The sequence below is a fragment of the Miscanthus floridulus genome, chromosome 8 (genome assembly GCF_019320115.1).
Source record: "Miscanthus floridulus cultivar M001 chromosome 8, ASM1932011v1, whole genome shotgun sequence".
NCBI lineage: Eukaryota > Viridiplantae > Streptophyta > Magnoliopsida > Poales > Poaceae > Miscanthus > Miscanthus floridulus.
In genome coordinates, this window is record NC_089587.1 from 152,460,820 (window position 1) to 152,481,875 (window position 21,056).

The 21,056-nt window shown below is 44.4% G+C and overlaps 1 protein-coding gene across 1 annotated transcript; it reads right to left on the reverse strand.

Moving 5' to 3' along the window:
* Positions 1-698: 698 nt before the first annotated feature.
* Positions 699-1,462, reverse strand: LOC136470026 (uncharacterized). The gene is made up of 2 exons (XM_066468003.1): positions 1,370-1,462; positions 699-1,178 (listed from the first exon to the last, which is right to left on the reverse strand). The coding sequence occupies exons 1-2, from the start codon at positions 1,460-1,462 to the stop codon at positions 699-701; spliced, it is 573 nt and encodes a 190-aa protein (XP_066324100.1).
* Positions 1,463-21,056: the final 19,594 nt, after the last annotated feature.

Here is a 21,056-nt window from a genome sequence, read left to right on the forward strand (position 1 = left end):
GGTGAATGTGCGTTTTTCTCATCTCGAGGCTACGCTCGGGGACTGGCTGACTGCTCGGCTGGTCTTCTACTTTCTGACCCTGGCACTACATGACTACATCACCTACTGTCAGGCTCGGGGACTAGCTGTGGGGGTATGGCCCCCGGTACCCACAAGACAAGACATGGGCCGCACCATCAGAGGTGGCCCAGCCCACAAGATCAAGGCGTGCACCGTAAGCTATTGTATAGTACCAAATATGATACTTTCCTTGTAACCCTACCCCTCCAGAGTATATAAGGAAAGACAGGGGTCCCCTACTCGACATCTCAATGCAATACATCAGAACACAGGATATAGGTATTACGTCATACTGACGGTCGAACATGTCTAAATCTTGTGTCTTGGTGCTTGTATTACCATCTCGCTCCTGATCTCGCTCACCTCTACGATAAATTTATCATCGTGGGATATCCCTCGGTGAACTGCCAAACATCTTTTGTCGACGGTGAGGCGATTATTTTTTTTCGGGTGTAAAGGCTACCTACCAGTCTGCACTACAGGCCATCCAAGCAGTGTTTTTAGGTCTAGCCTGGAAAATATGTGGGCTAGTATTTTACACTAGTTTTTGGGCACAAAACCAGACTTCCAAATAGGGCCTTAGCTGCATTTCTAATTGGGAGCCTGGGCCATGGCTTCTCGTCCGCCGGCATAGCCGGTCAGCCGCCGTCATCTGATAACCAGGTCTTCCCAGCCTTACCCTTTCCCTTCCGCTGCTCTTTCGCTGCTTTCTGCCCTTGTGGTCGACGACATTCAGTTGCCTCATCAGTGTCTCGATTTGAAGAAGTGTAAGCTCCTGAGGCAGACACCTTGGTTCTCTTATTCCTAATGTCAGCAGCCACATCTCGATGAAACCATTTGGGTTCGTCCTTCACCACTTTCCACCAGTACTCAAATGGGAATGGCTTGTCAGTTTCCTTCACCCTTTTGTATTCTGCATGAACCTTCTCCATTAGTTGCTCATCAGATCGGCCACTTTCATATGTGTTGCTTATTTCTGTCCAACATCCATGGAACCTTGTGACAAGTGCATTGGTTGTATTGTAATGGTTCTTGCATTGTGTAGCTGTTCTTTTCCTGTCCTTAGGAGCATGCTTGTTGTACTCAGTAGCAACTTCCTTCCAGTAACGAGCTCCCGCCTTTGAATTGCCATCAATTGGGTCATTTGAGTTGTTGATCCAAGCACTTAGCAGTCGCTGGTTGTCTTTTTCAGACCAATACAATACATGCGCCCACCTTTTTTTTCCTCATCTGAACCAGCATCACTCCATTCTTCAATCGTAATTGGATCTTTGTTTGTATTCTCTACAGGAGGTATTGGAGAGCTTACCGGTGAAGCTGAGCCCTCACATCTTGAACCATTCCCACCACCAACTCCAAACAATGATGCTGAAGCAACCGGTGATGAAGGACCACCGGTCATATCCGCACCATGGAAATTACCATGGAAAGGAATGCCATGCTGGTATCCTGAACTTGGGAGCTGCTGGAAACTTGGAGGACCTCCAAATGGATGGAAACTTTGTGGGTAGAAGGGAGTTTGAAAGTTGGGTCCAAACGGATACGGTGGAAAGTTCATGGAAAAAGGGGGCTGCAGGCCATGTTGTTGGCTGTTTGTGTTCTGTTGATCTGAACTTGCCATTGCAGAGTTCATCATATTTGTGAAACTAGGTCTGGATGAGTTCTCCATATTTCAGCTGTAGTGTAATGATCAGTGTATGAATTGGTATGCATCCAAAGGTCTTGTATATGTAGGAGGAAGCAGGCAAGCCTGCCTGGGCCAACGGCCATGTGCCCTGTAGACGTATTATTTTATTGAACAGGAGAAGGAATCGCAACGGCCATGTGCTGTCAATATTATTTTAATTGGCTGGGTTCGGAGCTGCTCATTCCTTGCAATAGAACCTGCTCGACTTAGACTCTGTTGCCTCCTCATCCAGATTTAATTAAGTCCTCAATTTAACTCAGGTGCTTATATTTTTTATAGGTGTATTTCAATATTTAACAACAATGTTTTTTTAAGTAATAGATGACATGTTTATCTTGTGGTGATTTTGTTAATCTTGAAATCTCATAAAAGTAGAATGACTATAAATATATGAATGGTTGTTCTCAACCCAACAAGTTGACTTTAAGAAAAGCTCGTCTAAATTAAGCGGATCTAAACAGGGTGTGTGCACTGGCGCGAACGGCTGCGCGCGTGGCAGGTAAAGAAAAAGGATTACCCGCGTAACGGCAAAAGGTGACGAGAGCTGATATATAATGACGTAGGCCCCGTTTGTTTCGCTGAAAAAACAAGTTAAAATATTGTTTCGGCTATTTTGTTGTGACTGAAAAGATAAACCGAAAAATACGGATTATAAGACAAACGAACCGAGACCATCAGATTATTGCTTCCAAACTGACAACGAAACGATATCGATATGCTAAACCGTAAAGCACACGTGCTACTGCGGTGTGAGTGCGATTTGAAATTATATCTGATCGAGTGCGATTTGAAATTATATCTGATCGATCGATGATCCATCCGTGAACGGGAAAAGCCAACTCGAGCGAGAGAGCGATTGCTTTCCGTTACTTTTCGTTACGCTCTATATATGTCACTTTCGTAGCGATCGGCTTGCGTCTCAGAGAAATGGACAAGATCACATGGCGTTTGATTATATTATATAGGATATGCTAGATTATCGTCTGTGGATAAAAAGAGCGAATTGACAGGGTTCAGTTGGATCGCCATTAACAGGACTGGGCAAGCTTTTTGCTGGTCAAGTAGAGACCTCTCATGATGAAAGAAAAAAGGAACTCTAAACTACAATACAAAAGCCTATTTTTGATCATCCAATTATCGTCGGAGTTTGATTTTGACCATGGAGCTTAAAACCAAGAAATTTCAGACCATCCAACTATTAAAATCATTCATATTTAGCTGGATACCACCCCTTGCTAAAGAACATGGTGCCAACGAGCAGCCGGTTGCATGCGAAGGAGTGGAAGGCGGTGGCGGCTCCTCGATGAGTGCCTCCTTAATCGGGCAGGGCGGAGAGGATCTCGGTGAGCTATGATGCTAGTCGAGACAATGCAGACACAATGGCCAATCTTTCTTCGGTCCCATGTCATGGGCAAAGCAAGATGAGATCAGAGACACCCTCACAGTGGCAGATCAAATGCTCCTTGCGACAACAATCTGACCCGTACCTAGGGTTCCTGCGGGCTTGCAAAATCCCACATGAAAGGTGATGTGGAGGCCGTACAAGGACAACTAATCAGTGATGGAGGGGTCAGGATTTTGCTGATGCACGGCCGCGGTAGGGGCGGGCATGGTTGGGCAGATAGAGGGGCGAGATAATGCTAACCGCTGACATATGGGCCTGCTGCCACGTGTCACTCATGTTCACCAAAACCACCGTCAAAACAACTTAGATGGGCAAATGTGAATGACTTTAATAATTGGATGGTCTAAGGTTTCTGGTTTTTTAGTTCTATTGACAAAACCAAACTCTGGCGATAGTTTGATGGTTAAAAATAGATTTCTTTCAAACTACAATCGGCCTTAACACTCATATGCACGATTTTTATTTTTTTGAAACACCCTATACATGGTTTTTATGAAAAAGAAAGTGTTGGTTAACGTGTTTACTAGCAAAAGTAAGGTTTCATTATGAAAAAGATTGCAGCATATATATAGTGTGCACCAGATATCCATGAATAATCGGGCAGGGCGATAGCCCTTTTATGTGATGAGAACCGAGCATGATATAATTATTACATAGGTATGGGATGGAGAAAATTTGAGACTAACCTTTCGGAGAAATGTCTTCGAAAGTTTGAAGAACCTCTAGTTTGCGCTAGTGGGGATTGCTGAAAGCATTAATTTGTCTAATGAAGAAGATCATGTATCAGGTAACAACTGCCAGGTCCAGGCGTTAAAAAACGGTTGCCTTGATGTAGAGTGATATTGCCGGAAAAGATTCTCTATAATTACATGTGTATAGCTGAATTAATGTTAAGAAACCAAACATATTGTATGTCAGACTCACGATTATATTTCCAACCACTACTACTACAAAAAAAAAGATTTGTAGCAACGACTTATTTTTTTTAGGGGCGGCTGGGGATGAAGGCACCCCTACAGTGGGTGTGCTTAGGACCTACGAGACCAGCTGCCCCTACAAATAGCACAGTAGGGGCGGCTGGTGATACGAGCCGCCCCTACAAATGAGTCGATTTGTAGGGGCGGCTCACTCACCAGCCGCCCCCGGTGTTGCGATTTGTAGAGACGGCTCAATCATCGGCCGCTCCTACAAATACATTTGGTCCACTGATCTCGTCCATCCATCTTGATCCAACGGGGAGGCTCCGCTTCGCACCGAACCCCGTGCTAAACCGCTGGGCCCTGCCTGTCCTCGCTTGTCCCCTGCCGCCTTCCCTCTGAGACCGAGCACGCGCGCGCAAATTGGAAATTCGCCAGCCCCGCCGCTTCGCACCTGCACCCAACCTACCCAGTGAGACTGACGAAAGGGCCCCACTGCCAGATGGCGCTCAGGCACTGGCCAGTCAACCTTCAGGAGGTCCCCCACAGCCGCTTGACCTAGCGCCGTCCCAATTTTCCCGCGCGCGACAACGCGTTTGGGGAGGATTGGCGCTGGTTGCTGGCCGAACCTGCTGCACCGGCCCCACCTCATCTCGTTTCGCGTGCGTGGTATGGAAAACCCCCTGGTTTGGCGAATCCGCCGTCGCGTGGCATGCGGCCAGTGGCCATCTCCCTTACCGCCACACGCGCCCACCCCTTCCTTTTCCTAGCTCCGCCCCAGCCCTAGCCTTCCTTTAGTGTTCCTGAGAGAGGTCCATAGATTATTCACTCGTCTGTGTAATTTGAGTTTGTGACCTGAGATTTGCTAGGAAGTGAGGCCCTTACCTCACGTTGCCCTCCGGGGTTCATCTCTTTGAGCTGTGTATTTTTGTGTTTGTTATTCTATGTTTGTCGTCCTTCTCCCTCCCCTTTCTTGCTTCATCTTTTTGGATTGAGATGTTTTGGGGAGTTTTTAGTTCATCCATGACGAGCTAGGACACGTGCTGAACTAATCCCTCCAATGATTCGAATCAATTTGGCACGAGCTCGTAGATCGATCCGGTTTTCGTTTTTGAGGAGAAAAACCCGTTCTTGTCTACAATCTGAATTTTTCCTAGAGTTTGGATTAATCCCAGGCGATGATTTCTTGGGGATAGATTTGTAGCAAGTCAAATTTCTCCTGTGCAAATTCTGGGGATGAATCATGGAGGTTTGGGTAGGATTTGGTTGAATTTCTTGGTGCCACCTTTCTTGTTCGTTCTTTACTGTTCTTCATCAGGTTCTTGCTGTGGTTCCGTGAGGGCACCTGTGAGTTGCCAGTGCTAGCATCCTGGTCGTGTGCATCTCCTAGCCAAGTTGCTTTGACAGCAGCATGCATCAATCCTCCAGGCGAGCACCTGTTTTCCTCCGGTCCTTCTGTTAGTTTCCCGTTCATTCTTTTGCTCGCCCCTGTCTGTTCCTTGCGCACGAGTGCTCTATTGGATGCGTCGAGGTATCAGGGTTGGGCTCCAGTGAGCATCCGCTCAGCCCAGGCTGCTCCGGTCTCCTCGGTGCCTGCCGCTCTCGTTCCCAGTGCCGGCTGCGAGCAGACCCGCGACTATTCGGTCCACGTCGTTCTCGTCCAGGAAGCGTCGCTCAGCTCAGGCGCAGACAGTCTGCCATCAGGGTGCGGACAGTCTGCCGCTGCAGCGCACGTCGAGAATCGTGGGGAAGCGAATCGTGCTCGCAGCAGCTGGAGAGAAAAGCTGGAGAACCACGCACCTCATTTCTCTCCTCCTCCCATTCACGCGCTAAGAAACTACGACGGCTGGGCATCCCGTGTGAGTCGGCGCCTCTGCACTAGCTCGACAGCCGAGCCCAGAGGGGAGGGGGGAGCGCGGCAGGGACTGCAGCGGCTAGATCTCACGCGCCCTCGTGCGCGGCCAAGGCGACGGCGACTGGATCTACGGCGGCGAGGTCCTGGCAGCAGTGGGCCCGTGCCTCTACGCCAGCTCGGGCGACAACCGAGCACACGACGCGCGTTCCCTTGCCTGCTCGCCGATGGCCGTGGGCGCGGTGGCCTCTGCAGTTCTGGGGGCACGATGGCAATGGATTTGAATTTTATTTTTGCGAAAAATGTACTGTAGGGGCAGTTTTGGACTGAACCGTCCCTACAAACAGGTATTATAGGGGTGGCTGGTCCTATAGCCGTCCCTACAAATCGATTTTATAGAGACGGCTGGTGTTCCCTACAAATCGATTTGTAGGGGCGACCGATAACACCAGGCGCCTCTACAAATCGATTTATAAGGGCGGTTTAGGAACCGTCCCTACAAATACATGATTTGTAGAGACGGTTTGGTAGGGGCGCCTGACCAAACCGTTGCTACAAATGGTCTTAAGCCGCCCCTAAAAATGCTTTGTGGCGTAGTGAACTTTCTTTTCGACACTTCCTTAAGCATAGTCAGCAGACAAACAATGATATACCTCTTATATGCTGACTAGGTGAAAAATGCAACTTGACAAGTAGTTTTCAGCCTTTCACTTCTCTTAATTCTCCCAAAAAGGTCATCCAGGGTTGAATCCAAACACACCATTAGAGCTGAGTCAAATTCTAAATGTAATAATCTGTGCTAGAGGATGGTTGTTTACCTAATCTTAGTAAAGTTCGTGAGGTTTATGGCAGGCACGCCTAGAATACACATGGTATGAAATTCCTTTATTCTATTTAAGCAAAGGAAATCTTTTCTCTAAAAAGAGACCAATTGAAGATATCGCCTCATGGTTTGTCGGTTTGTGCCTTATTTTTAATTTTCAAACTAACGAGTAAGAATGAGAATGTATCCGGTGCTTCCACTTCATTAGGTGCTCCCATGCTCCTATTAAAAAAATACATTAAAAAGTGCTTGAAAATTTTAATAAAATATGGATGGATAGATGATGCAAAAATACATGCTCATGCAAAATCTAAGATTCAAAAAAAAAAAGTTGTGTAAGAGGAACAAAAAAGAGAAATGCATCTTGTTACTTGGTGTGGGTTGCGGATCCACATCAAGCCTTATTTGGATGTTGTCGGATTCATTTTAATTCACATATAGAGTGAAACTAAAATTAAATTTCACACCAACACATGTGGGTTGATGCAAATCCGACTACATCCAAACAAAGGCCTCAAGAGTAAATCTGACCCCCTTGCAAGCTGAATTTTTATTGTTTTGTTTCTCCTTGCACATAATTATGTTGTCTCAAAATGCATCTTTTCATTATCTATCCATCAGTATTTTTTGAAATTTTTAATAATGTTTTGATGATGTATTTTTAAGAAGGAGCACCAAAGAGCGTCCCAATAAGGCTGAGTCCTATTTAGATGTACTGGTCAGCATGCATCCTAAGTGGAGGAAATAGAAGCTGCAAAAAAAAAATCGAGCCAGCGACGAACTCGTCGCTGATCTATTTGTGCGTCCCGAGAGAAAAAGCAGCGCAGCGCAGCGCACCCACCGTCTCTGCTTTTGGAGAGGGGACCAAGAGTACAGGTGGGATCCACGGTGGTGGAGTTGAATAAAATATTCTTACAAGTGGGACCCACGTGGTTGATGTGGCACTAAATAGCTAGTAGCTGACTCTTTTCACTGCGGACGCCCTAAGGAGGTGGGAGCACGGATTACATTCTCAAGCCAGGACCACTACTTTGGCATGCCACGTGGACTACAATAGGTAAGAACAAAAGTTTTCTGTTTTTTGCACGTGCGGCATGCGAGCTAAAAGAGATTAGTAACAATAACAAAATCAAAATTAAAGAAAACCAAGTTAGCAGCATTGATAGTCAATTGTCTGATAATCTCGTACGTTTTAGGTAGCGAAAGAAGACGCAAATCAATCGCTTACATATGGCTTGCCAGCCCTATCGTCCGACTATATAATTTTCTGCCACCAGTGAGTAGTGTACTAGCTGAGCACTATGATGCCGGCGGCCGTCAGTGCGGTGGCGTCTTTTGGCAACAGCTGGAGACTCTGAAAGTCGCGCACGACCGATCGATTGACTAGCGCTATACGCTAGGTGCTGGTGGCTGGCTCATCGTGGACGTCTCTTTCCGTACGTTTGCAAGGTTGCAAATCCTTTTGCCTTACTTATTCTGTCCTGCTTCGATGTGTTCAGGATGCTCAGCTGGTTGGATGTGATCAACAAACTTGTACGCCCCACAAACAGAAGCAGTTCAATCATGAGGGATGGGAAGGGCAAAATAAAGGTGGTTTTCATCTGACCAAATCAGGATTGCATTGGCGTGGAGTTCCTATGCACTGCCAGAAGTTTGTTACTCAGCATATTGAGTTGAGTTTTTCAATTTTAGATAAATTCAGTATATATATAAGTAATCTAAATTGATTACTTTTACTCTCTGTATTCATTTCCCACACAATATCTGTTTAATCTATATTACCAATTACTCTATATGTACTTTCATCTTTGTGTTGCACCTCGATATGATTCTAATATGTATGTAGTTGAAATCTTAACTTAAATTATATCGATTCTTTTAGCATCTTTGTGTAACATCATGAATCTATATATTCGATTCCACCATTTCATCTTATTAGCCGTTGCAATTTTTTATCCACATGTTAAGTTCAGACTCTATTGCTTATTGTATCTTTTATTAAAAATTTTCTTTTTATGTTTTATTAAAAAGTAGATTCTAAGCCCTAGACACCACTCTTAGTTACTATAATGGCATAAACATACAACATGGTATTCAAGATGTTTAATTTCATCTATCAAAGAATTATAGTATTGTTTATTAAAAATCATGTTTATAATTAAACTACTGATGTTGATGCCATAACATTTCGGTAAATTCTTAGGGTCATTGGTCTTTGGTTTGTTAAGGGAGCATTTTTTCACGGTAGATAAGCTACCATGACATAAGATTTTATTGCTAATTTTTGAATGTATACTTGGTACATCTGAGCGACATATATGTTTACTTTCAATTTAACAATGGTAGACTCGGTGATTTATAGACCAATTAAATCATTCATGGTTTATTTGATTATTTTCTTATAATAGCTTATATTGGTAATTTAGATGCAAGTCTGAGGGATATTTTAGTTTATATCCAGGTTTGTAACAATAGATGTGGGTAGTTTAGTTCCAAACTAATAAAGGGGTTGTTTTATATTATCTTTCATAATAGCATATGTATATAATTTAAAAAGAATTTTAGTTGTTAATTTGAATTATCTTTTTATAACGATAGTGGTTGGTGGTTTAAATGTGGATTTAAGGGATTATTTATGTTTTCTCATAATGGAAGAAGAGGGGCTTTTTAGAATTAAGAAATTCAATGGCTATAAATCTTTATGATGATTAGAGTTGACCAAATTAATAACCAGATGTCTTTATTATTATGAGAACTTTTAGGATATATCTTTATTATATTTTCTCACATCTGGTGATAATTAATTTGGAGGCTCTGCTGAGGAACTTGAGTTAGTAATATTAAGATATCATTGAATCCCTATGGGTCATTGGCATGTATTTAGTTGAAACACAAGATTAAGTTATGTCATCTCTTATTGCACCATTTTCTGTGATATCATGATTTTAATTTTTGATCCTCAATCCACGTGTTAAGTTGAAATTCTAATGCTTAATGTTGTTATTGAAAACAATTCTTTTGATTATTAAAAATATATTTAAGTTTAAACAATATACTATTAGTTACTATAATGGCATACACAATTGTTTCAACCTACACCATGTTACCCAAGATGTTGAATTTGTTACATCAAAGAATTATGTGGGCAGTACTATTATTTTATAAAAACATAGAGTGATTAAGATTAAACTATCAATATTAATATGTTAGTATATTTGAGTCAAAATTTATAAATTCATATATACATAATTTATTATGGAGTATTAATATAATTTAAAGTGAATGCTAGTGTCATTGGTACATAATTGTTAAGGGAATATTTTCTAAATCGATAAACTATTAAATAAATGCATAGCCTAACGTATGTATTTTACTTGGACTACATGGTTGCACATATATCATTTATGTTTATTTTTTCTTAACAATGGTGTGTCTAATTTTAAAAAACATATATAGCATACTTTTATGGTTATTAAATTATTTTTTGTATATTAACTTATATCAGTATTGAGACCTAGATTTGATGAACATTTTAGTTTACTTTTAATATGGAAGATGTGAGTAATCTAGATGCAAGCTAAAGGGGTTATTTTGTATCATCTTTCAAGATCGCGGATATTGGTAACTAAAAAGCAAAATTAGGAAGTTATTTTAAATCATCTTTCAGGATGACAAATGTGGTAATTTAGACGCAAACTTAAGATGTTATTTAAATTATTTCTCGTAATGGTAGTTGTGGGTAATTTACTGTAACACCCCTGGTGTTACGAGCTTGCTTAGCACCGTGATTTAGGCCTAAGAAAAATTTCCGTAATGAGTTTCTCGGATTTTTTTATTTAAAACATACTTGATGCGATAAGCGAATCCTGTGTGACTTAGTTTTGTGGACTTAAATAAACGTCCAAGTTAAATTACTCAGTGCGTAAAGATATTTAGGAATACCAAACGACGATGCTAGCGAACGGTTTGTTCTATTAGATTAAGCATGAAAAATAACTTTTATAAATAAAATAAAATCCATTAATAAATAAAACGATATATATATATATATATATATATATATATATATATATATATATATATATATATATATATATATATATATATATATATGCTTACGTGTTTATTTTGATAAGCACGCTCAGTTGAAAAGCTTTAGTCTAGTGACATGTTTACGTTTACGTGTAGACTCGTTTTAGTCCCTAGGATAATTGGTAACGTACCCGCGACAGCAGCTGTCCTGACCGCTTGACGACGGTGGTGCGTCCCCACGCGGAATCAATCACTCGATTTACTCGCGTCACGCCACGCTGTCGAGTTGATTGCTTGCTCTTTCTTTTTCCCTGTCTATTTCTGTGCCGTGCCGCGTAGAGCATGTGCCGTCCTTGCTGCTGTCATGTACTGCTTTGTTTGCTTTTCCTTCCTCACTACTAGTTCCGTCGCTTCACCCTGTGCCTCTTGGCGTGCTCCCTGCTCTCTGCCTTGCTTGTCTCTGTGGCCATGGTCTTGTCCGTGCCAACCGACATGTCCTGCCGGCGACGCTGTGCCACGTGCACTCTCTTTCTCTCCCTTCTTTTTTTGTAGCCGTGAGGAGGCGTCCCAGCTCCAGCCGCAGCAGGCGCAGTGCCTGCCTTTTTTCCTTGCCTCCGTCCGTTCCTCTCTCTCTGCTTGCTTCCGCCTCTGGAGGCTGCAATCGCCGCGCCCGCGCCCCTCTGCCACACTGGACTTGTAGTTTTCCGTGCTGCCCTCCCATGCGCCCGCACCATCGCAGTGACCATGCCCGCTGATGCCCCAGCGCTGCCCCTTCCCTGCTCCTCAGCGAGTACTAGCGCTCTCCTCTGCTTCCCCGCATCATGCGCCCCTATCGTAGTCGCGCGCTCATGCCCGCATGTAGCACCGGCCTTCCTACTGCCTCTCACGCGCTGCGCCTTACCCACCACCATGGCTCCTACCGTGCCTCGCAGCCACCCCGAGGCGCCCATGGTCACGCCGTGCCACGCCTCCTGTTCACCGGAGCTACACGCAGCTCTGCCTGCCAAGTCACAGCCGCGCCCGTGCCGTAGGGCTCCACTGTCATGCTATTCCTGCAGTTTTCAGCGCCGCTTCCCTCGTGCCCACGCGTCGGCGTGCCCGCCATGGCTACGCTCGTCGTTGCCCGGCCTGGACGCCGTGCCCTACGAAGCTCCCTGCTACCTCGCGTCGGTCGTCGCTCCCTGTCACCATGGCCATCATCGGTCCATGGACGCCACCGTCCCGGCCGTGCCGCCCCACCTCCTACCCGAGCGAGCTCCACGCTTCGCACTAGTATGGCTGCTCTGCGGCGCTACTTCTCCTAGGCGCACCCCACCATCGTCCGCGCTAGGTTCGTCGGTGCCAAAGGGCCTGCCTTGCCGAGCCGCTGTGTCCCACAGCCGTCGAGCCTATGTTGCCTTGTCGCTCCTTCTATCATCATCCATGCCGGAAGCCGCCGTGCCGTGCTTCACCCCAGTCTGCGTTGTGGCCAGGCCGAGCACAGTCGTGTCCGCGCACCTCCCCGTGTGGCTCGCCGGCGGGTGGCCTGCCGCCGCCGTGCCTTCCCTGGCCCCGTCATGCCGTTCCCACCGTCGGCCGGTGCTCCCCGTCTGCCCTCTATTTTTGAGGATGAAGTGAAGGGTATGAATCCAAGCAGAAATTTTGTACAGGGTCCTTACTACGAAATACGTGACCCAAGTGAATAGTGTGTATGTCCTGCGGATTGATTTAAGAAACGTTCATAGACCGCAACGCAAAAGTTCCGCCGCCGCCCTACCCTGGCAGTGTGGGCCGGCTTGCTGGGTTGTCCGCGTCCGCGCGCTTGGGCCGGCCTTGGGCCGCTGCGGCAGGCATGCCGGTGGGCCACTGGCCGCGTGCCCGTCTGGGCCTCTGGTCGGCCTGCTTTTCGTGTGCTGGGCTCCCTCGCCTAGGCCACGTGTTAGGCCGGCTCGCTGGTCGTGGGCCGATTTGATAGCCGCTGGCCTTTTTAGCTTTTTAAAGCGATTGCTAATTTAGTTTGGAAATAAAATTGTAAAATCAATATAAAATTCTGTAGGTGTCCAAAAATAGTGAAACTAATTTTGTTAGTCTCCTAAAATCATGATCTACCTATTAGTATATTTTGTTCACATAATTTGATAATATTGTTGAAACCTATATAATTAATTTAAGGTACTTAATATTATAAAAATATAAACTTGTAGGAATTATTGTGATAAATTGGTAATAGTGTTGGATTTGAAATTTTTACAGTAGGCTCCTAGCAATATTAGGTACTCACTGTAATTTTTGTAGCTCTAGAATAATTAGTTTGCTAAATAGATAATGATGTCATATTGTGAATAAAGATTAAATTGATAGAATAGAATAAAGAAACAACTTGGGTTTGATAACGCATTATTCGACAACATGGATACGTAGACCAACGTTCGAGCTATCTCGTTAGCCTGTGAGGTGTGATTGGATTTCTAAGCGTTTCGGCTGTCATTGGTTATTTACATCTATGCATTTGCATCAATGCATATCATATAGGTACGATGATGGATCAACGGATCAATTGAAGGATGCTTGGGAATCCGAAGATGGTGTAATTGTATTATCTCCAGGAGATGATGCGATGGGCTTCCTATTCAGTTGATGGTGGATAATCTAAAGATGTAGATACTAACTTTTTAATATATATCTTATCCAGGCAAGCTCCGGTGTATAACCCCTACTTTTCTACAGTTTAAATTATATTTGTGCATTAAGTTTTAAGGAGTTGAATGAAACCCACTTGCATATATAAATCTTTATCCTATGAGTCTTACTAGTATTGTAGGATCGTGTAGAATGCTATGCTACAGGACTCCGATAGAAGTCGAGTGGTTGCCTGTTGAAAGGTCCTAATGGCTAGAGGGGGGGGTGAATAGCCTAATAAAAATTTCTACAACAACACTTAACCAAATGGTTAGACAATTATGAGGCGAAGCGAGTGTTGCGCTAGCCTACTCAAAATGCAAGCCACCTACCACAATTCTAGTTTAGATAGTGTCAATTCACACAAGAGCAATGACACTACCCTATGTTAGTGTGCTCTCAAAGGCTAACTAAAGAGCCACACCAACCAAGCATGCAAGCTCTCACAACTAGCTACACTAAAGAGCTTGTCAACTAGTTTGTGGTAAAGTAAAGAGAGTGATCAAGAGGGTTATACCGTCGTGTAGATGAATGAACCAATCAATCACGAAGATGAATAACAATGATGACCAATCACCTCGGAATCAATGATGAAGACAATGATTTTTTACCGAGGTTCACTTGCTTGCCGGCAAGCTAGTCCTCATTGTGGCGATTCACTCACTTGGAGGTTCACGCGCTAATTGGCTTCACACGCCAAACCCTCAATAGGGTGCCGCACAACCAACACAAGATGAGGATCACACAAGCCACGAGCAATCCACTAGAGTACCTTTTGGCGCTCCACCGGGGAAAGGTCAAGAACCCCTCACAATCACCACGATCGGAGCCGGAGACAATCACCACCTCCGCTCGACGATCCTCACTGCTCCAAGCCATCTAGGTGGCGGCAACCACCAAGAGTAACAAGCGAAATCCGCAGCGAAACACGATCACTAAGTGCCTCTAGATGTAATCACTCAAGCAATGCACTTGGATCACTCCCAATCTCACTATGATGATGAATCAATGATGTAGATGAGTGAGAGTCCTTTGGCTAGGCTCACAAGGTTGCTATGTCAATGAAAATGTGCAAGAGAGTTCCCTTGAGCCGGCCATGGGGCTATAAATAGAGCCCCCATCAAATAGAGCCGTTATACCCCTTCACTGGGCAAAACGCGCTCTGACCGGAGAGAGGGACCCAAACCCATCTCAACCCTACAACCACCTTGTGAACATGTGTTAGCATATTTTCACAAATATTATCAAGGGTGTTAGCACTCCACTAGATCCTAAATGCATATTCAATAAGTTAGAGCATCTAGTGGCACTTTGATAACCGCATTCCGATACGAGTTTCACCCCTCTTAATAGTACGGCTATCAAACCTAAATGTGATCACACTCTCTAAGTGTCTTGATCACCAAAACAAAATAGCTCCTATGGTTTATACCTTTGCCTTGAGCTTTTTGTTTTTCTCTTTCTTCATTTCAAGTTTAAGCCCTTGATCATCGCCATGCCATCATCATTGTCATGCTATAATCTTCATTAGCTTCTCTACTTGAAGTGTGCTACCTATGTCATGATCACTTGATAAACTAGGTTAGCACTTAGGGTTTCATCAATTCACCAAAACCAAACTAGAGCTTTCACCTGTCACTCGTGAGAGATAGGAAATATATTACTGTATTATCATCACTTGGAAAATAAAAATGGTGAAAAGGAAAATGGTGGCTAAGCAGGGACATGTTTTGGGTATTAGTGGGTGTAAGAGGTTGTGTCGCTGTGGATGTCGAGCATGGCTTGGTTACACTGCTTTCTCTGTCTATGTCGATTAAGGACCGTTCGCTGCATAAGACTCTAGGCAAGTCACAGACTTATTATCCTAAGCACATATTTAGGTATGGGCGCTTGGAAGACTTGTTGCTCTCTTGTCATGGATCCGGCTCTTTCCGTTCCAACTATTAGGGTGGTTTTTGGGTTAGGAGGTCCTTGCACCGCACTGAGTCTAGGACTCAGGGGTGAGGGCTCGGAGTCCCAGTTTAGACGGGGACCTAGACACCTAAGACAGAAGGGTGATGGGTTGGTCCTACTTGTGCCTTGGGTACAAGTGAGGCGTGTGTTTTTGAGGTACCTAGCTGGGGGCATTGATTCATGAATCGCCGAGCGATCCGGTATGGCTTGTCGAAGGCCTAGCACCGTAGTAAAAACTGAAAGATAAAAGATGGAATGGAAAAAGGAAATCTGATTGCTTACCACATACTTGAAAGTAGCACAGGTGCTTACATAGAATGGTTAGTTAATGAACTAATGCGGCTGTTAATAAAAATCAAATATAAGGAAGCACTTATAGTAATGCTCCTGCAGATGCAATGAACCCACAAGCCAGATAACCTTGCATATCTTTAGAGTCATTTCTTTTCTCCTGTCGGGTAAGTCTTGCTGAGTACAATTGAGTACTCAGGGTTTTATTCCTCCTGTTGCAAGTGATAGGTGGATGCTAGAGCTACCCTTGTGTGTGGATTCCTCCTAGTGGGCTTAGAGAAGATTTTTCCTTTACGCTGTGATCGTAGTTTTATTTATAACTCTTACTAAATGTTTTTATAAATGAAAGTTTTATAATCGGTTGTCCTAGTTCACATATCAATGCTTCATCATACCATGAATAGATAACTATTTCTGTTGTAATTCTGATCACATGTTTATATTCCGCTGTTACATTAAATTGTTTATAACTCTAATAATATGATTACATTCTGCTGTTATAATAATAAATATTATACTCTGATGTTGTATCAAAAGTGATGTAGGAAATGGTTAAGAATGTTGTAAGCTTTATTCTCTCATTTGTGATCCTGATGGAAAAATGTGGATTTTCAGGTTCTCCCCTGGGGTGTGCCCGATGGAACCGAGTAATTTAGTGTTCTCCTTCGAGTGCTTAGTGTCTAATAGAAGACAAGCACTCCTAGAAGGCATTAGATTAGGCGGTTCTGCCATAGGTGGTACTAGAGCATAAATGAGGAAATAAAGCTTCAAAAACCTTTTCTAAACTAAAATTTGACAACCTATTGTTGCAAAAAGTTAGGGCATTCAACTACGAAGTTATATAAGTAGTCCTATTACTATGGTTATGTATCTAGGATAGATGGCACTCTACTGACTTAGGTAGGCTTAATAAATTTTTCTATAGGTATACTGACTCGAGCATAGTATGATAATATCGACTAGCTACAGGGAGAGAACGATGTGCTAAAAATCTAAAAATAGTTGCCCTATATGTTGGCAACAGTGAAAGGACATATAGGATGTGCATTCATGCATATCCTATTTGTGCATTATGGTGCCGTATTGCTGACAGATACGTCATCCATAGGTATCACGCGTGTCGTATTGTGCACGACTAACTCATTCCTGTTCTAGAGTTAGGTCTGCACTGTGGCTTCATGCTTCGCGTTCGCCCATGGTTCACGCCTGTCGTGACCCCCATTTTCCCCGTACCCTTTTCTGCGCTCTTGTCGGACCCTTGCCCTGCAGTCGTACTAGTCAGTAATGGCATCGCACGTCACTCGCCTCGAACGCACGAAAAAATTGGTCGATTCATTCGTAGCGACCCCGCACAGGAACCCTGGTGGACCGCGTCAGGACCACTGAACGCTTTGCCTTTTATAAGTAAAGCCTAGCTTAGCCATTGGTACCACCACTCGGCGCACTTTAGCTAGTCCAGCTTTTCCTTTGATCAAGCTTTTCGCTCAGCCTTCCTCACTACCACCGCTAGAAATGGCAGGAGCCTGGGTTAGTAGTTATTGCCTGAACGTTGAGGGTTTTCCTAGAATCCTGTATGCCACCCTACAAAAGCTTAGAGTCAAAGATCGTCCTGAATATGAGGGTCGTGAGTATGAGGAGCATGGCACCGAGCGGTGTGAGGTTACCGTCTACATCGGGAAGAGTGAGGAGCTCCCCGACCTCACTAAAGCCTATAGTGTGACCGTAACCGGGTTTAGCTTCATCGACACCTACCAGGTTGTGGCCCATAAAGCTTTACGGTACCTTTGCCAGATCTATGAAGAGCCCATTGCCCATACCCCCATGAGGTTCTTTCCACCTTTGGACAAGAATCAACGGGTATGAAGGGCTCGCATGGAGACTTTGCAAGGGTGGGATGCGCAAGAAGATAGTCCTACCGTGGTGCACTTGACCACGTACCTACTCACTCTAGATGAGCAGTATGATCGGCAAGCCTCGGAACTAAGGATCTATCTTCGTCGAGCCGAGGAAGCCGAGATCTTCACCCAGATGCTCTAGGTGCAACTTGCCGAAGCACATGCCAGTGCTGCAGCTACTAAGAGCTAGGAGACTGCCATGTCGGAAGTCCTGAAGGAGACTAAAGATCAACATGTCCATCAGCTACGTGAGGCCTATCTTGTCACCAGGGCCAAGCAGAGGACGCTGGCTATTGAAAGGCAGGATGCACTAATCTTGGAAGGGATCCCTATCCACCCGCCAGAAAGAAGGAGAATTGGTGTTGCAGTGTCACCAACACCTCTAGCCTCAGAAGTGTCAGAAGTAGAGCCCTTGATTCCTCTCACTCAGCGATCGCCCCGAGAAGATGCAGATCCATAGCCTAGGCGGTAGAAGAATCCATTGAGCCCAAGGATGAAGATGCATGGTCTAGAGTAGATTAGTTGCTTTGGGATGCTGTACCCGTAGTAGTGGTGATGTTCATCGCTGTCCTCCGGTATTATACTCTTGCCGTTGTTCTTCGTTCGTAGTTGCTGAGATCGTCCGACCGTAGGTGAATGATGTACCATGAATGGGAAACTAGATTGTCTATATGATGTACCTATATCAGACCGTTGGAATATACATTTTATTTATTTCGCTATGTTTATTGCGTTCATCTACCCTTAGTTTTGTTAGATGTGCTTAAAGTTTTCAAGGGCGATGTTAAGCGAGTTACAAGAGAAGTTACTATTTAGATGCCAACAGACCAGCCATGATTATAGGACATAGGACACTGTATCAACTAATTGTGGATGTCCCAGCAGAACACTTGAATCTCTTAAAAACAAATCCGTCATTGGATTTGAATTCCTTGTCCCTTGTTGTGATGGGAACCCTTGTTGTTTGAATCTTCTCTTGAGATACTCCTCTTATTCTGTGGTCTATTACCCCACCGTCTTCATGGCATGTAAGTTGGTAATAGTTACCTGGTTAATAGCTTATGGTGCCACGACAAAACTGAGGGCTCCTTGTGGAACAGCTGCCACATGATGACACTGCTCGGCACGCACTGGTATCGAGGTTGTTGACCAAGTACCTTTACCAAGTTACACCATCGTACCGCTTTTGCTACAAATAAATTCCTTGGAAATGTTTAGGTGTTCGAATAGGAAATCCACAGTGGGTTGATGAAATGGTGTTCTCTCTAAGTAAACAAGAGGAGGTGGTTTTAGAGGAAGCGTGTATGTCGTGATGTCAGTTCATACAACGGTTGGTACACATTGTGGACAAGGAAGGAAAGAAAAAGAAGAGTAGTAAGGAAAGTTAGCATTGGGTAGTCGGAAGTGATTGTAAAAGTCTGAATGGATGTCATGTACCAAGCCCTATGTTCAGTTGACCGCGCTACGCATGCCGGGTTATTTGTTGCGTGCCTTGCGAACGCCATTGGTGTCGGGTCCATTATCGCCCCATTTTTGCGTGGCCACGGCATCATGCTGTGCTCGCCGTCTTTGTGCACTGTGTGTTTCTCCTTTTCCCAGTATCCGGTCGGCTCTCGACCCCCATGCCTCGTCCTCGTACCAGACCCCCTTCCCTCTCCTTTCTTTCTTCTTTTGGGGACATGACCGTCCGCACGCCTCCCTCGTCGAGCACACCCTCTTATCTCCTCTCCTTTATTTCCCATCTGCTTGCTTATGCAGGGAGCGCACCATGTCCGTGTTTATCCCCACAGCATGAACCGTTTGTGTATCCCATCCCCGCCGCATCCACTTCTGGTGTGTTGCGCCCTATCTCCATTCGTCACTATAAGATGCCCTTGGTCCTTGCTCTTCTTCTTCATCCCCATTCCCCTCGCATTCAGAGTAGAGCTATGAGATCTAGTTGCCATTGTGGAGCTAGGTTCGTCAGTCTGAGGTGATGGTGTAATTTGAGAAGAAAGGATCTGTTTCGTCGAAGAAGTTCAAGTCTACCGTTGGTTAGTCGATCTTAGGGTTCACGATGTTTGACTTCTCAATCGCCTGTTTCTAGATCTGTTGGACCTACGCCATGTTTTGGATACTCATTATCTTATTGTTCCTCCATTGCCCTCGTCTATCTCGACTTCTGGATTAGGTCTCGGTTGTATCAGGTTGCTCTTAACCATGTATCCCTAGATCCCTATGTGGTTTAGTATTCGAAGTCGTGTAATCTTTCGTGTGATCTCTGATCTACAAAATGTAATCGTGTTTACCATTTTCTGATTCTTGCTTCGAATCTCGGCACGAGATTGTTTTTAAGGGGAGTTAGTTGTAACACCCCTGGTGTTATGAGCTTGCTTAGCATCGCGATTTAGGCCTAAGAAAAATTTCTGTAACAAGTTTCTTGGATTTTTTATTTAAAATATACTTGATGCGATAAGCGAATCCTGTGTGACTTAATTTTGTGGACTCAAATAAACGCCCAAATTAAATTACTCAGTGTGTAAAGATATTTAGGAATACCGAACGATAGGAAATATTTGTGCATTAAGTTTTAAGGAGTTGAATGAAACCCACTTGCATATATAAATCTTTATCCTATGAGTCTTACTAGTATTACAGGATCGTGTAGAATGCTATGCTATAGGACTCCGGTAGAAGTCAAGTGATTGTCTGTCACTCACGAGAGATAGGAAATATATTACTGTATTATCATCACTTGGAAAATAAAAATGGTGGAAAGGAAAATGGTGACCGGGTAGGGATATGTTTTGGGTATTGGTGGGTGTAAGAGGTTGTGTCGCTATGGACGTGGGGCATGGCTTGGTTACACTGCTTTCCCTGTCTGTGTCGGTTAAGGATCGGCCGTTGCATAAGACTCTAGGCAAGTCACAGACTTATTATCCCGAGCACATACTTGGGTATGGGCGCTTGGAAGACTTGTTGCTCTCTTATCGTGGATCCGGCTCTTTTCGGAATGACTATCAGGGTGGTTTTTGGGTTAGGAGGTCCTTGCACCGCACTGAGTCCGGGACTCGGGGGCGGAGGCTTGGAGTCCCAGTTTGGACGTGGACTTGGACACCTAGGATAGGAGGGTGATGGGTTGGTCCTGCTTATGCCTTGGGTATAAGCGGGGCGTGTGTTTTTGGGGTACCCAACTGGGGGCATTGATTCACGAATCATCGGGCGATCCGGTACGGCTTGTCGAAGGCCTAGCACCGTAGTAAGAACTGGAAGATGAAAGATGGAATGGAAAAAGAAAATCTGATTGCTTCCCACCTGCTTGAAAATAGCACAGGTGCTTACATAGAATGGTTAGTTAATGAACTAATGCGGCTGTTAATAAAAATCGAATATAAGGACACACTTATAGTAATGCTCCTGCAGATGCAATGAACCCACAAGCCAGATAACCTTGTATATCCTTGGAGTCTTTTCTTTTCTCCTATCGGGTAAGTCTTGCTGAGT

What these genes read in the sequence shown, in the direction of transcription:
- LOC136470026 (XM_066468003.1), bottom strand. Translation starts at nt 1,462, where the DNA reads ATGACCGGTGGTCCTTCATCACCGGTTGCTTCAGCATCATTGTTTGGA. An exon ending in GTGAGGGCTCAGCTTCACCG is followed by an intron (nt 1,179 to 1,369) that starts GTAAGCTCTCCA and finishes GGCAATTCAAAG; the next exon opens with GCGGGAGCTCGTTACTGGAA.